Source organism: Ammospiza nelsoni, chromosome 3 (assembly GCF_027579445.1).
Source record: "Ammospiza nelsoni isolate bAmmNel1 chromosome 3, bAmmNel1.pri, whole genome shotgun sequence".
Classification (NCBI taxonomy): Eukaryota; Metazoa; Chordata; class Aves; order Passeriformes; family Passerellidae; genus Ammospiza; species Ammospiza nelsoni.
This window is the reverse complement of record NC_080635.1, coordinates 115,116,018-115,130,982: the sequence shown is the minus strand read 5'-3', so window position 1 is coordinate 115,130,982 and position 14,965 is coordinate 115,116,018. Positions and strand designations below refer to the sequence as shown.

Genomic DNA, 14,965 nt, shown 5'->3' with positions numbered 1-14,965 from the left:
GGCAGCGGCACCGCCCCCGGGGCGGGACAGCGGCGGCACCTGGAGCACCGGCGATGGCGGGACAGCGGCGGCACCTGGAGCACCGGCCGATGGCGGGGCGATAGCGGGGCAGAGGAAAGCATCGAGCCAGGGCCTGACAGCCGGTTGGCGGGGCATGGCTGGAGATGCTGGTACAGGCGAGCACCGGAGCTCCACCGGTATCACGCCAGGCACAAGGCTGGATAGGGAATTCGCGGTCCTGGACCGCAAGAACGGCTCCCGAATAGAGAGAAGCGGGCAAGTAGCGCTCCCACGGATATCGTCCCATCCCATGTATTCGTTCTATCGTTAACCAGGAAAACCAGGGGAGAGCGCGAACGCAGTCCCCCACTACCACAAATTATGCAGTCGAGTTTCCCGCATTTGGGGAAATCGCAGGGGTCAGCACACCCGGAGTGCAAGGGATGAGCCTCGCCCTGGGAAAACCACCTGCCTGATCATGGTGTCTCCCCTGCCAGGTAAGTATGCCCCACCCGCCCCGCCGCCCGCCTGCCCTGCCCAACGCACGCCCGCCCAGCGCACGCCCGCCCCGGCCCGGCCCCGACCCCGCCCGGCCCTGCCGCGCTGCGGCCCGGCCCGCACGGCCCGGCACGGCCCGGCCCGCGCCAAGCCCGCGGACGCGCCGGGACAGCGCGGGCTTGGCGCGGGATCGGGCCCGGCATGCCGCGCGGCGGGCATCTCATTTGCATGGACACGCCCCCAGCCGCGGCAGCGCCGGCACCGGCCCCGGGCTCTGCTCCCGCCGCCCGTGCCGGGGCTGCGCCGCTCCGCGCCCGCCGGACCCGCGGGAGGGGCACCCGGACAGCTCCAGCGCTGCCTCCTGATACAAAACTTAACATCCAAACCGAATTTTATTTCTATGTTTCTTTATTTTAAAGAGAGCAGGCCAGCAGCGCTGGGTGGCCGGGCAGTCACCGCTCCCCTCACGCACACACCGCTTACAAGTTCACCAGCGGGTATGAACTGTTTTTAAGGCTACGACGCATTTTCCAGTGTGCTTGGTTAGTCCGAATCAGCAAATATCAATGAGCTGGGATCTGCCATTTCATACATTTCATAATCTTTCCAAGTAGTTGTCGGCTTCCTGTTGTGAAAAATGCATGTATTTTATGATTGGCTTTTCGCAAATATTAAAATGAATATAATTTGTGTTGTGTTAGAAAGCAATGCTGTATTAATTTTCTTAAGTACTGCGTTAAATATAGTTTTAGGTTATAAAAATAGGTTGTTAAAATAGAAACTGTGCTATGGAAGATTTTTTTTTTAAAGAAAGGACTGGCAGCGAGATAACAGCCACAGGACACCTAGTTCGTTCAGAGAAAAAGAATTTATGGCCTTCTTATCGGAAGAAACTGACTTCTTCCCGCCTCGAAGGAGCTATTAGGATTAGAGGGGAGAAGTTGATGAAGACCAGACAGAATCCTGTGTTTGAATGGAATTTATGCATCACGGATGAGGTGTATGAATATGCAACGGGCTACTGTTCTTAAGGGTCAATCCTTTGTTAACGGGTGTCCTTTTTCGGGTTCGTGCTGCCCAGAAAAGGTACCCGGACGTCCGTAACTCTTTGTTTTTATTGTCTCATATTGTCTTAATTCAATTTGTCCAAATTGTTATTACTCTAATTGTGTTACTATTCTTATAACTATTTTATTACTATTAAACTTTTAAAAAATTTAAAAACAAGTGATTGGCGTTTTTCACACTGTCCTTCTTGTGGTCAGCTGAAGGGAGGCATTTCACCAGCATCTGCTACATGATTTTTGTCTGGTACCAGCGCACCAAGCTTTTTATTATACATAAGCATTTCATTGCTTTGTTGCAATATCCTTTAGCTTAACCACCGCTTCCTCTATTTTATTCTAAGCATCAATCGTTTTTGCTTCCTCATCTCTTTACTTTACTATACTTCTTCTATTTTTGTTTTTTTGTTCTATGCTTTATTTGGTCAGAAAGTTTCAAAACCGTTCTTTGCAGTTATGCCAGGGGACTGGGTTCACTTTTGCAGCAGCAGACACAAGCATTTGCTGATTCCATTGCCCATCGACACGAATCACAAAAAAACATTTTTACACTCCTTGCCGGGGCCGGTCCCTCGTTTGCTCAGCCCTGCCGAGCGCTGACGTTTCGGGTCGGTCCAGCTCCTGTCCCAGCTCCTGTCCCGGTGCCGGGGGACTGGCCCGGGTCAGTCCAGCTCCTGTCCAAGCTCCTGTCCCGGTGCCGGGGGGCTGGCCCGGGTCAGTCCAGCTCCTGTCCCAGCTCCTGTCCCGGTGCCGGGGGGACTGGCCCGGGTCAGTCCAGCTCCTGTCCCAGCTCCTGTCCCGGTGCCGGGGGGCTGGCACGGAGCCGGCGCGGGCGGGGAGGGGACCCCGCAGCCCCGGCACGGGCGGCGGGAGCAGAGCCCGGGGCCGGTGCCGGCGCTGCCGCGGCTGGGGGCGTGTCCATGCAAATGAGATGCCCGCCGCGCGGCATGCCGGGCCCGATCCCGCGCCAAGCCCGCGCTGTCCCGGCGCGTCCGCGGGCTTGGCGCGGGCCGGGCCGTGCCGGGCCGTGCGGGCCGGGCCGCAGCGCGGCAGGGCCGGGCGGGGTCGGGGCCGGGCCGGGGCGGGCGTGCGCTGGGCGGGCGTGCGTTGGGCGGGGCAGGCGGGCGGCGGGGCGGGTGGGGCATACTTACCTGGCAGGGGAGACACCATGATCAGGCAGGTGGTTTTCCCAGGGCGAGGCTCATCCCTTGCACTCCGGGTGTGCTGACCCCTGCGATTTCCCCAAATGCGGGAAACTCGACTGCATAATTTGTAGTAGTGGGGGACTGCGTTCGCGCTCTCCCCTGGTTTTTCTAGTCAAAGAATAGATGTTAGGCGGTCCTACTAGTGAAAGCCTATGTCAGTTCTGGTCCCCGTAGAAGGGAATCTTAAGTGAAACTCGGCTCCGAACCGCGTTAACGGAGGCTGTCAGAGTGTCCCCGTCCCGTCCCCGGTAGGTGGCTCAGGGATAGCCTCGGGTCCTGAAGGGGCTCCCGCCGTGCCCTCCGCAAACGAGCGCTGCCGGTGCCCCGGTTATTCCCCGCTGGAATTGGAGAGCGGCTCCCGAGGGGGTCAGGAATGCCGCGTCTGGAGCCGGGATGATCCTGGCCGGTCCCACCCCGACCTGCGGGCCCAGGGGAACACGTGGCGGAGAGCTGGTCCGAGCGGTTCTGAGCGGTGCCGAGCCGTTCCGAGCGGATCCAAGCCGTTCCGAGCGGGTCCGAGCCGTGCAGGAGGCGCAGAGATGCCGGTCCCGCTCGGTGATCGCTGTCCCGGTCACACCGATCGGGTCCGCGAGTGCTACTGCACTTCCAGCGACGGGAACTCATGGTCCTTGTGAACCATTAGAGTTGATATAAAAGGGAATTCATCCCCTTTCTTGCTGAATAGAACAAACTGCGTACAATGTTGTGCTTTGTCGGAACGCAGGAAATTCCTCTGGCTAACCCAGAGGAATCGAGACCCTGACAGGGGGCTCGGAGACCTTGACACGGAGTCAAAAACACCTGTGCTTTCGATTTTAGCTCTTGGAAAAACCAATTGCCAACCTTGTATGAGGATTCACAAGCTTTTACGAAAGTTTAAGTAGAATGATAGTTTATCACAGGGTGAAAGGTAGGATTTTGGGGTTTTTAGAATGGAGGCTCAGGAGGCAAGATGGAGGAATCTGGGCATGTCCAGTCCTTCTCCTTCTTCTTGGCCTCCATCTTCTGCTGTGATGGTGGCACTTTTTGGTTGGTTCAGGGCAGAGACTGTCTAACATAGGTGATAGGTATGGGGAAATTAATGTACACGTAGTTTATTGTATAAAAGATAAAGCCGCCTCTGAAGGTGGTCACTGTGCCTGAACCCGACCTGCCAGACACACCTCGGAGGTCAGAGAAAGAATGTTATAGATAAGAAATAATAAACAACCTTGAGAACGAGAACAGAAGAATCCTGGCTCCTTCTTCGGCTGCCGGGCTGGGAAGAGAGGCTCCCTAAGACATCTCGGGGTCATCATGACCACAGAGACCTCCGAGAGTGCTGAACCGTAACAAACGAAATGCGCAGCAAAGGAGGCTTTCAGCTGCAAATACAGAAAAACCCGCTCTGAAAAGGACGAGCGGAAGAGCTAATGAGAACAAAGTAACTGCCAAGGACACAAGGTAACGAGATTCCGTACGCTTCCAGAAGGCGTTCCATCGATTCTGTCCTTAACCAGGAAAACCAGGGGAGAGCGCGAACGCAGTCCCCCACTACCACAAATTATGCAGTCGAGTTTCCCGCATTTGGGGAAATCGCAGGGGTCAGCACACCCGGAGTGCAAGGGATGAGCCTCGCCCTGGGAAAACCACCTGCCTGATCATGGTGTCTCCCCTGCCAGGTAAGTATGCCCCACCCGCCCCGCCGCCCGCCTGCCCCGCCCAACGCACGCCCGCCCAGCGCACGCCCGCCCCGGCCCGGCCCCGACCCCGCCCGGCCCTGCCGCGCTGCGGCCCGGCCCGCACGGCCCGGCACGGCCCGGCCCGCGCCAAGCCCGCGGACGCGCCGGGACAGCGCGGGCTTGGCGCGGGATCGGGCCCGGCATGCCGCGCGGCGGGCACAAATCTGCATGAACACGCCCACTCACCGCTACCGCACCGCTATTGCCGCTTCTGCCGCGCGCTCCCACTGCCCCGCCCCCCGGCCCGGCTTCTCCAGGCCCCGCCCCCTCGCCGACCGGAACCGGCTGCTGGTCCTGGTCCGGTTCCTGGTCCGGTTCCTGGTCCCGGTGCCGGTGCCGTGGTGCTGCCGGGACTCGGTGTCAGAGCGCAGCGGAGCCGCAGCCGCAGCAGAGCGCGGCCAGCACGGGAGCGGCAGCGGGAGCGGAGCCGGAGGGCAGCGCCGGGCCCGGGGAAAGGGACACGGGGTTGTGTCCGGGACACCGAGAGCTCCGCCGGTGGCTGGGCCTGCCCGGGGAAAGGGGCACGGGGCTGCGAGAGACCGGCGGGGCTCCGCGGGACCGCGCTGGGTGTAATGCTCTGTACTGGGCTCAGCACAGTCCAGGACAGCACACTGACAGGGTGGCACCTGCACAGCCTGTTGCGTTGCGATTTCAGGGGTTACCCCAGGACCCCGGGTTTCTCCCCTGACGATTCCCTCCCAGGTGTGTCAGTCACCTCCTCTTTCCCCACCCAGCACTGTCTGTCAGTCCTGCCATTCCGAACGGCGTGTCAAAGGATGCCCTGTATCCATGGGGGGCACTCGGCCATCCAGGTGTCCCTTGTCCCTTTGTCCCTCCCCTCCTGTCCCTGCTTGGTGGCTCCCTGCCCCTTCCCTGCCCTCTGCCCGGGGTTAAAGGAGCAGCACCCACGGGCCCAGGGAGTTCTGTTGGAGCTGCTGCTGCATTCAGAGGCCTGTGGGCCAGAATAAAGCTCTGCATCCAAACCCTCCATCAGAACCAACTCCTTTCCTTCACCATGGCCTCAAAGCTTCTCCACAGAGGGAAACCTGAGGAGCAGCCCCTGTTATGGGGGGAAGCTCCATCCCAGCAGCACTGGAGTCCCGGCATGCCTGGCCTTGTCCCCATGGGCCCAGCTGCAGCACCCAGCCAGCCCAAAGTGTCTGTGGGGTGAAACACCACACACCCAGCCAGCCCAAAGTGTCTGTGGGGTGAAACACCACACACCCAGCCGGCCCAAAGTGTCTGTGGGGTGAAACACCACACACCCAGGCAGCCCAAAGTGTCTGTGGGGTGAAACACCACACACCCAGGCAGCCCAAAGTGTCTGTGGGGTGAAACAGCGCAGTTGTCCCTATTTGGTTCAGCACCAAGGGCCAGACAAGCCAAGGCCCGTCCCATCCACAATATTGGTAATATTCCAATAGAGGAGTTCTTCAGCTTTATTCGAATAAAGGCAGAGTCTGTGGGGGCTTCTCTCTCGGGTTTTGGAGGGTGCAGCCTCCTTTTATCCCAGCTCCCAGCTGCACGTTGCTCTCTTCCTTTCCCCACTGGCAGAGGCACCAGGAAGGCGCAGCCCCACCTCCCACATTTCCCCCCTTGCACCGTCATTTTACCCCAGAGCTCAGAAGCTCAGCCTCGTGCAGATCTGTCGTAAGAAGGAGACCCGGACACCAGATGGTTCATCACAGCTCCAGTTTATTAAAGAAAGCATCAAACACTTATACAGCAAATAATAAGCTCATGAATATTCTGTAAGCCAAGCAATCTATTGGTTAAACTATACCATTAACTCACCCTCATTCCTTTGGGCCTACGTTCTCTACTTCTCACACCTTGCTGTCCATTTCTCTATCATCCTCCGCTAGGCCCAAGGACACGTTATCTTTGCAGGTGCAAGATTTGGAATTAACCACTGTCTTGTACTTTTCCATTCTTTAGCCTGCTGCTTTCTCAACAGACACCCTGCCTGCAAAAAGGCCTCTGCCCTAGTTAGGACATCTCTATCAAATCAATTCGGCTGTGTCCTCTCTCCTCAAGCCACCCTTTGACAAAACTCTCCACACAGACCCTTGTGTCCTTCAGGAGCCAAACTCTCTGGGCTCTGCAGCAAACCTGCTGCCCAAGGTGAGCAGAGGCATTTGGAGCCATTTCAGGGATGTTTACACCCATGGGTCCACCCATAAAATTACTTGTAAAGACATTTGCACACATCTTTTCTGTCACGACCACGGCCCGCACGAAAGGCAGGAGTTATCCCTCCTGCGCCTGGCATGCCGTAATGAACAATTCCTGCTCAACGAGCACCCAAAGGCGCTGCGGGGCTCCATTTGATTTCTGGGTGTCACTGCCCAAAGCCGATCCGGACGGAATCTCTGCTGCCATCCGTGCCAGCGATGGGAGCGGGTGCGGGGTGCGCCCTAAAGCCGAGCCGAGCGCGGGCGGGCCGGGAGCGGGGAGCGAGAGAGGCGAGAGCCGGAACAGCTCCCGAGGGGCTGCGGATCGCTGCGGGCTCCGCACGGACCGGACAGGGACGGGCTGGGACAGGCGGGAGACAACTTGAGTATTGTAAATAACCGCGAAAGGTGAGGCTGCGAAATTCAACAGCTTGAGTAATTCCTCAGTAGTTGCTGTGTTCAGTCTATCATTAACCAGGAACACCAGGGGAGAGCGCGAACGCAGTCCCCCACTACCACAAATTATGCAGTCGAGTTTCCCGCATTTGGGGAAATCGCAGGGGTCAGCACACCCGGAGTGCAAGGGATGAGCCTCGCCCTGGGAAAACCACCTGCCTGATCATGGTGTCTCCCCTGCCAGGTAAGTATGCCCCACCCGCCCCGCCGCCCGCCTGCCCCGCCCAACGCACGCCCGCCCAGCGCACGCCCGCCCCGGCCCGGCCCCGACCCCGCCCGGCCCTGCCGCGCTGCGGCCCGGCCCGCACGGCCCGGCACGGCCCGGCCCGCGCCAAGCCCGCGGACGCGCCGGGACAGCGCGGGCTCGGCGCGGGATCGGGCCCGGCATGCCGCGCGGCGGGCACAAATCTGCATGGACACGCCCACTCATCGGTACTGCATCCTGGCACCGCCCTCTGCCCCGCTGTGATTTGCATGGCCACGCCCCCCTACCCCGCCTCGTGTCTCGCTCTCGTGTTGGCGCCCCCTGGCGGCGCGGCGGAGCGACCCCCGCCCGGCCCGGGCGCGTCCGGACCCTCCCGAACGGAACCGGACCCGGAACGGATCCCGAACGGAACCGGACCCGGAACGGAACCGGACCCGGAACGGATCCCGAACGGAACCGGACCCGGGACGGAACCGGACCCGGAACGGAGCCAGATCCAGAGCAGAACCAGTCCCCGAAGGGCCCCAGACCCGGCACGAGCAGCAGGCGCGGCGCTGTCTCTCTCTCACGGCGCTGCTCGCACTCGGTGCCAGCTCTGGGATGGGATCTCCGGGAAGGACACGGGGGACACAGAGGGTGGGCAGTGCCCAGGGGGTGCCCAAGACACAGGAGGGAGCGCCAGGGAAGGAGAAGAGACACGAGAAATGAACAAATCTGTGCCAGGGGCAGCAATGCCCAAATCTGTGCCAGGGCAGCAATGCCCACATCTGCGCCAGGGCAGCAATGCCCAAATCTGTGCCAGGGGCAGCAATGCCCAAATCTGTGCCAGGGGCAGCAATGCCCACATCTGCGCCAGGGCAGCAATGCCCAAATCTGTGCCAGGGGCAGCAATGCCCAAATCTGTGCCAGGGCAGCACACTGGCAGAAGGCGAGCCCTGAGCAGGGGCAGCTCCTGGGCTGGCATTGACACCTCCCAGATATCACAGTGGGGGCTGCAGGCAGGACGGGCTGGGCACGGACACGAGGGAAGAGCAGGAGAGGAAGAAGCTGGGCTGGGCTGGAGGGACCACAGGCATCTCCCGTCTCCCTGAACCCTCTGGGGCCGCTCGAGCCGGGAATGGAGCCCTGGATTTTATAGTGGGCACTGGAATATCCTGGTCTGGAGTTACTGGCTGTGAGGGACCGTGGAGTAACAGGGCATTGGTGGTGTTGCTGCAGCGGGAGGAAATCCCTCGGGGCAGGAAATCCTCGGGGCAGGAAATCCCTCGGGGCAGGAAATCCCTCGGACATCCCATGGCATTCGGGACTGGGAACACAAAATGACCCCGTCGCTTTCTCCACGTGCCCGAGTGCCCTTTGCCACTGCTGGGGCAGGGTTTGCTGTGCAAAACGCACAATTAACTTTTCCAAAGTAAATGCACAATTAACTTTCCCAAAGGACTCTGTTTGCATATTCCCCTGGAAATGGATGGAAAGTGCAGCTCTGCCCATTCACCCAGGAAAGTTTTAGGGTTTCTCTTTGAGTGCGGTCTTAGGAGCTCTCAGAGAACTTGTTACGCTTGAGATAGCTCAGCTACCCCGAATGGCATAAAATCAGCAGGATGGCTTCTGAGGTACTGTTGGAAACAGAAAAAGTTTTAATAAAAGGCAAAATAACAAAGCTCTTACAGAGAAAAACCGAGCCAGGGGCAAGAGGTTCTTACTCCTACTAAAACACCCCACAAAAGCGATTATTTCCTTTGTTCTCTTCTTTCTCTAGTGAATTTCCTAAGTGAAACTTTTTAGCCTGAGTCTAATTAGGTAACCTTAGGTTTGAGGTGAGATCTTAAAGGTCCTGTGACGTGTTTTTTTACCAAAGTGGGGAGAGAAATTTCTGGGCTTTTTGCCTTTTTAAACAGACACAGAATGATTTAATCAGTCCCTCAACAGAGAGCCCATTCCCACATTTGGGTGCCCTCACAGCTCCGGCTTGGGCTCTGGGGACCCTGGGGCGAGAGGGAAACGAGTGTCCCCAAAAGCTGAGCTGGGGCCGGGAGTGCAGGGGTGAGGAGAGCCCAACCGCGATGGGATGAGAGCCCCAGCGAGGGCTGGCAGTGTGAAAAGGCTCTTTGTACAGGCTGGGTTATTGCTGCGAGTCCTTTCTGTAAAAAAAGTATCTCACATAGCATAGTTTCTGTTTTAACCTTATGTTATAACCGAAAACCATATTTAACACACTACTTAAGAAAATCAATACAGCATAACTTTCTAACATAACACATATAACATTCATTTGTGTATTTGCGAAAAGCCAACCATAAAATCCGCATTTTTCGCACCCCGAACGCCGCTCGCCCGGCCGATCGTGCCCGAGGGAGCGGGAGACCCGGGAGGAGCGGGCGGAGCGGAGCGGGGGCACCGGGAGGGGCGCGGCAGCAGCGGGCAGTGCCGGGGAGAGGGAGCTCCGGCAGCGGGAGAGGCGGCCCCGAGCCCCGGCAGCGGCGGGAGCGGAGCAGGAACGGCCCGGGGCAGCGGCGGGAGCGGAGCCCGGCCCAAACCGGCCCGGTCTGAGGCAGCGGCGGGAGCGGAGCCCGGCCCGAACCGGCCCGGTCTGAGGCAGCGGCTCCGCGGTCTCGGGGCTCCCGGCGGGGCCGGGCCGCAGGGGCGGGGCTTGAGGGGAGTTGTGGGCGTGTCCATGCAGATTTGTGCCCGCCGCGCGGCATGCCGGGCCCGATCCCGCGCCGAGCCCGCGCTGTCCCGGCGCGTCCGCGGGCTTGGCGCGGGCCGGGCCGTGCCGGGCCGTGCGGGCCGGGCCGCAGCGCGGCAGGGCCGGGCGGGGTCGGGGCCGGGCCGGGGCGGGCGTGCGCTGGGCGGGCGTGCGTTGGGCGGGGCAGGCGGGCGGCGGGGCGGGTGGGGCATACTTACCTGGCAGGGGAGACACCATGATCAGGCAGGTGGTTTTCCCAGGGCGAGGCTCATCCCTTGCACTCCGGGTGTGCTGACCCCTGCGATTTCCCCAAATGCGGGAAACTCGACTGCATAATTTGTGGTAGTGGGGGACTGCGTTCGCGCTCTCCCCTGGTGTTCCTGGTTAATGATAGACTGAATTAATAAATTATCAGTGTCTGCTGCAGCCGCTGCGTTCCTCACTCTGCCAGCTCTCGGAGCCCCCCCGGCTCCCGGTCCTCCCCCGTTCCCCGCGGCCGCAGCGGTGACGGTGGGCGGGCACCTCCCGGTGCAGACGCTCCTCCCGCTCCCCCCCGTTCTGGCCCGAGCCCCGAGCGCGCAGCCAGCGTGGGGAGCGTGCTGAGGACCACACGTTCACTCTCCTATGAAAATTTTAAAGGTTTCATAAAGGACAATGGGAGACGAGGACCCTGGAGCAAAGGTTAATGCAGCCAGGGGCATTGTTGCACTCAGCCAAGAGCCCCCTGTTATCTTCGGGGATACCCCTGAAATACCTTTTAATGACATCAGCCTGTTGCATATTCATGGCCCTTATGCATATCCATAAACGAGTTTCCATTTTCCAGGAACTATTTTACATGCCCCTCCTTTGATCTGCCTTTCTAGAGCGTGTGTGTTTCTTGGCTGTGCTTTTGGCTCCTTCTTATCTCCTTCAGTTTGGGCTTCGGTCCACGGTGTCCTCAGACGGTGAGTGCTGATGGCTGGCAGATCTGTATCAGGCGTGCTCATCCTGTGTTCATCGGATGTTATCCCATCCCAGCAGGCGTTTTAACACAACCACACTGATGTCAGCTATTGCACTACTATGTCTAAGCTTAATTATTAACAGAAGTAAAAACTATATCACAAAGTTACTTTAACACTGCCCATACAAACCCATTTTAATATTTGCGGAAAGCCAACATTATAATCGGTATCTATAGCAGTGGGAATTTGCACGGTCCCCCTCCCATGGATTCCACCCCACACCCATTTTCCTGGGAAGGAAGCAGACGGACACACGGCGAGGACCTGCAGCTTTAATGGTGCCCAGAGCCTCCAGCCCAGGCACGGCGCCCTGCCCTGCTCAGGGGCTCTTGGCCTTCCTCCGCTGCGTGCCCCACAGCAGCAGCGACAGCGACACGGTGGCGGTGCCCAGGATTCCTCCGAAGAGAAGCGTCGGGAACGTGCCCTGCCAGGACAGGAGTGAGCACCCGGGCTGCCCTGCTGCTGCAGGCAGGGCCCAGGGGCAGGGCAGTGCCACAGCACTCACCTCACACAGCCAGGGCAGTGCCACAGTGCTCACCTCACACAGCCAGGGGCAGGGGCAGTGCCCTCACACAGCCAGGGCAGTGCCACAGCACCCATCTCACACAGGCAGGGGCAGGGGCAGTGCCCTCACACAGCCAGGGCAGTGCCACAGCACTCACCTCACACAGCCAGGGCAGTGCCACAGCACTCACCTCACACAGGCAGGGGCAGGGGCAGGGGCAGTGCCACAGCACTCACCTCACACAGCCAGGGCAGTGCCACAGCACCCATCTCACACAGCCAGGGCAGTGCCACAGTGCTCACCTCACACAGGCAGGGGCAGGGCAGTGCCAAAGCACTCACACAGCCAGGGGCAGGGGCAGTGCCCTCACACAGCCAGGGCAGTGCCACAGCACCCATCTCACACAGCCAGGGCAGTGCCACAGCACTCACCTCACACAGGCAGGGGCAGGGGCAGTGCCCTCACGCAGTCAGGGCAGTGCCACAGTGCTCACCTCACACAGCCAGGGCAGTGCCACAGCACCCATCTCACACAGCCAGGGCAGTGCCACAGCACCCATCTCACACAGCCAGGGCAGTGCCACAGTGCTCACCTCACACAGCCAGGGCAGTGCCACAGCACCCATCTCACACAGCCAGGGCAGTGCCACAGCACCCATCTCACACAGCCAGGGCAGTGCCACAGTGCTCACCTCACACAGCCAGGGCAGTGCCACAGCACCCATCTCACACAGCCAGGGCAGTGCCACAGCGCTCACCTCTCGCAGGCACCTGTAGCCATGGAAGGGACCCTCACAGAGGCACTGGACGAGGCCGGGCCCGTCGGGGGCACACACGGAGTTTTCAGGACATGGCCAGGCTGGCAGGGCAGAGCAGAGCAGAGCAGGGGGTCAGGGGCAATGCCAGGCCCCAGTGCCAGCCCCGCACACCCCGTGCCAGCCCCACACACCCAGTGCCAGCCCCGCACTGTACCAAGCTGCTCGGAGCTGTTGCAGAGGTTCCTCTGCCCCTGGCACAGCCGGCTGCTCCTGTCCACTGTCACGTCCTGCCAGGCGTCACTCCCACCCGGGCACTCCAGCGCTGGTGGCACCACGCTGTGGGCACAGCTCAGTGTGGGCACAGCTCAGTGTGGGCACCGTGCTGTGGGCACAGCTCAGCACGGGTAAAGCTCAGCACGGGCACAGCTCAGCACGGGCACCACACTGTGGGCACAGCTCAGTGTGGGCACAGCTCAGTGTGGGCACAGCCCAGCCCGGGCACAGCTCAGCACGGGCACCGTGGTGACTCCCAGCCCCGCTCCCCCAGCACTCACAGGCTCTGCAGGCGGGTGAAGCCCCGGAAGGAAGCACTGGGGACGGCCGTCAGCGGGTTCTCACTCAGGTCCCTGCAAGCACACGGAGCCTCAGTGCCATCCTGTACCACAGTACCCCTGGCACCGCACTGAACTCAGGCGGTGCCCATGCCCCCAGCGCCCCCTGCCCGCCCCAGGCCCTGGGAGTGCAGCCCTGCAGCCCCACAGGGCTCAAAGGTCTCTGCAGAGCTGCTGAGGGAGCGCTTGGTCATTAACCAAATCACTGATAAGCTGAGGTGTCACGGTGCTTGATCATTAACAAAAACATTGAGGAGCTGAGGTGTCACGGTGCTTGGTCATTAACAAATACCCTGCCAAGCCGAGGTGTCACGGTGCCCTGAGGGCCAGCACGGCTCGCTGGGCTCATCTGGACGCTGAGCCCTGGACGTGGCAGCTCCCTGAGTGCTGTCTCCCCCGCCCGGGGACGAGGACACCGTGCGACTGTGGCAAAAGCCAAGGTGTGACCATGTGGCTCATCCAACGTGCCAGCATGGGCCCACGGGGATGTCCCACCACCAAACCTGCCCCAACCCCTGGGCTGTGCTGGGCTGGGCCCAGGGAATGTCCCACCAAACCTGCCCCAAGCCCTGCGCTGGGCTGGGCCCAGGGAATGTCCCACCAAACCTGCCCCAACTCCTGGGCTGGGCCCAGGGAATGTCCCACCACCAAACCTGCCCCAACCCCTGGGCTGGGACCACAGCAATGTCCCACCAAACCTGCCCCAACTCCTGGGCTGGGCCCACAGCAATGCCCCACCAAACCTGCCCCAAGCCCGGTGCTGGGCCCAGGGAATGTCCCACCACCAAACCTGCCCCAAGCAGGGAACTCACAGGACGAAGGCAGCGGTGGCCTCGGCCAGTCCCGGGGGAACGCTCTGCAGGGAGCAGTTGCTCAGGTCCAGCCTGGGAAGGGGCAGTGCTTGGGCACACAGCAGCAGTGCCTGTCCCCCACACTTTCCCTGAGGCCCCTGTGACCCCCAGCTCCATCTCAGCCCCGGCCTGTACCCGATCCCCCCGCATCACCACGCAGGATGCCCCACCCGGGCATTGCCCAGCCCCGCCACTCCCCTGGCACCGCTGTGAGCCCCAGACCCATCCCGGCACCCTCCATCCCCCTCCATGCAGCCCCCGACCCCCCAGCACCCGATCCCCCCAGCCCGGGCATCCCCGCCCTCCCCGGGCCCCCGTACCCCAGCAGCCGCCCCGGGGCCGGGCCCCGCTCCCGGCAGCAGCGCCCGTCGCTCTCGGCGTCCCGCCGGGACTCACAGAACCGGGACACGATGGAGCCGTTCCGCGGCGGCCCCGGGCAGAGCCCGCACACCTGGGGAGGCCGAGGGGGAATGGGGAACATCCCCCGGGTCTATGGGGCACGGGCAGCATCCCCCGGGTCTATGGGGCACGGGCAGCATCCCCCGGGTCCAGGGGGCACGGGCTGCATCCCCCGAGTCCAGGGGGCACAGGCAGCATCCCCAGGGTCCCGAGCATCCCTCCCCGGGCGTGGCCCAACCCCCGGTACCGGCGCTCCCCGGAGAAGGAGAACCTCCCTGGCCTTAGGGCGACCCACGGCTTCCCCGACGGCCGGGCACCTCCAAACCGGGCACCTCCAAGCCGGGCACCTCCAAACCGGGCACCCCGGCCTCAGCAGCCCCGACCGGGGACTCACGGACCGGGCACTCCCTGACCCCTGGGCACCCCTGATCCGTGACACCCTGCGCCCACCGGAGCCCCCGTTTCCGGCCCTCCCCGGTTTCCGTGGCCCCGTTCCCGGTGCTCACCGCGGCCCCGCGGGCGGCCCGGGGCAGCAGCAGCAGCAGCAGCAGCGGCAGCGGCAGCAGCGCGAACCCGCGCACGGCCCCGCTCATCCCCGCGCACCGGGCACCCCGAGCGGGCGCGGCGGCTCCGTGCCCGTTCCCCCCCCCGCCGGCACGGCCCGGGCGCCCTCTGGAACCGAGCCAGGCCCCGGCGGGCGCCGGCAACGCGGGCACCGGGGCGCGGTGACCGCCCTAGGGCGGGGATGGGGCCGGGGATGGGGATGGGGACCGGGACCGGGACCGGAGCGGAGCCCCGCGGGTCCCCGGTGATGCCGTCAGCAGCG

The 14,965-nt window shown here is 61.7% G+C and overlaps 1 protein-coding gene and 5 non-coding genes across 6 annotated transcripts; 2 read left to right on the top strand and 4 right to left on the bottom strand.

The window, feature by feature from the left end:
• Positions 1–341: 341 nt before the first annotated feature.
• On the bottom strand, positions 342–505 carry LOC132071889 (U1 spliceosomal RNA). The gene has a single exon (XR_009418233.1). It is a non-coding gene; the product is annotated as a U1 spliceosomal RNA (small nuclear RNA).
• A 2,200-nt stretch (positions 506–2,705) lies between these two features.
• LOC132071893 (U1 spliceosomal RNA) lies at positions 2,706–2,869 on the top strand. The gene has a single exon (XR_009418237.1). It is a non-coding gene; the product is annotated as a U1 spliceosomal RNA (small nuclear RNA).
• A 1,403-nt stretch (positions 2,870–4,272) lies between these two features.
• On the bottom strand, positions 4,273–4,436 carry LOC132071888 (U1 spliceosomal RNA). The gene has a single exon (XR_009418232.1). It is a non-coding gene; the product is annotated as a U1 spliceosomal RNA (small nuclear RNA).
• Positions 4,437–7,146: 2,710 nt separating this feature from the next.
• LOC132071908 (U1 spliceosomal RNA) lies at positions 7,147–7,310 on the bottom strand. Its single transcript, XR_009418251.1, has one exon. It is a non-coding gene; the product is annotated as a U1 spliceosomal RNA (small nuclear RNA).
• Positions 7,311–10,219: 2,909 nt separating this feature from the next.
• LOC132071907 (U1 spliceosomal RNA) lies at positions 10,220–10,383 on the top strand. Its single transcript, XR_009418250.1, has one exon. It is a non-coding gene; the product is annotated as a U1 spliceosomal RNA (small nuclear RNA).
• A 741-nt stretch (positions 10,384–11,124) lies between these two features.
• ATRAID (all-trans retinoic acid induced differentiation factor) lies at positions 11,125–14,950 on the bottom strand. The gene is made up of 7 exons (XM_059469355.1): positions 14,646–14,950; positions 14,061–14,191; positions 13,702–13,773; positions 12,833–12,904; positions 12,493–12,614; positions 12,279–12,379; positions 11,125–11,440 (listed from the first exon to the last, which is right to left on the bottom strand). Exons 1-7 carry the CDS (start codon positions 14,730–14,732, stop codon positions 11,336–11,338), a joined length of 690 nt encoding a protein of 229 aa, XP_059325338.1. The 5' UTR covers positions 14,733–14,950; the 3' UTR covers positions 11,125–11,335.
• Positions 14,951–14,965: the final 15 nt, after the last annotated feature.

Bases quoted from the DNA above. Each gene is read 5' to 3' on its own strand.
- ATRAID (XM_059469355.1), bottom strand. From the start codon at position 14,732: ATGAGCGGGGCCGTGCGCGGGTTCGCGCTGCTGCCGCTGCCGCTGCTG. The intron at 12,905-13,701 runs GTGAGTTCCCTG...GTGTGCTTGCAG, and splicing joins GCCACCGCTGCCTTCGTCCT to GGACCTGAGTGAGAACCCGC. The intron at 12,615-12,832 runs GTGAGTGCTGGG...CTGTGCCCACAG, and splicing joins TTCACCCGCCTGCAGAGCCT to CGTGGTGCCACCAGCGCTGG.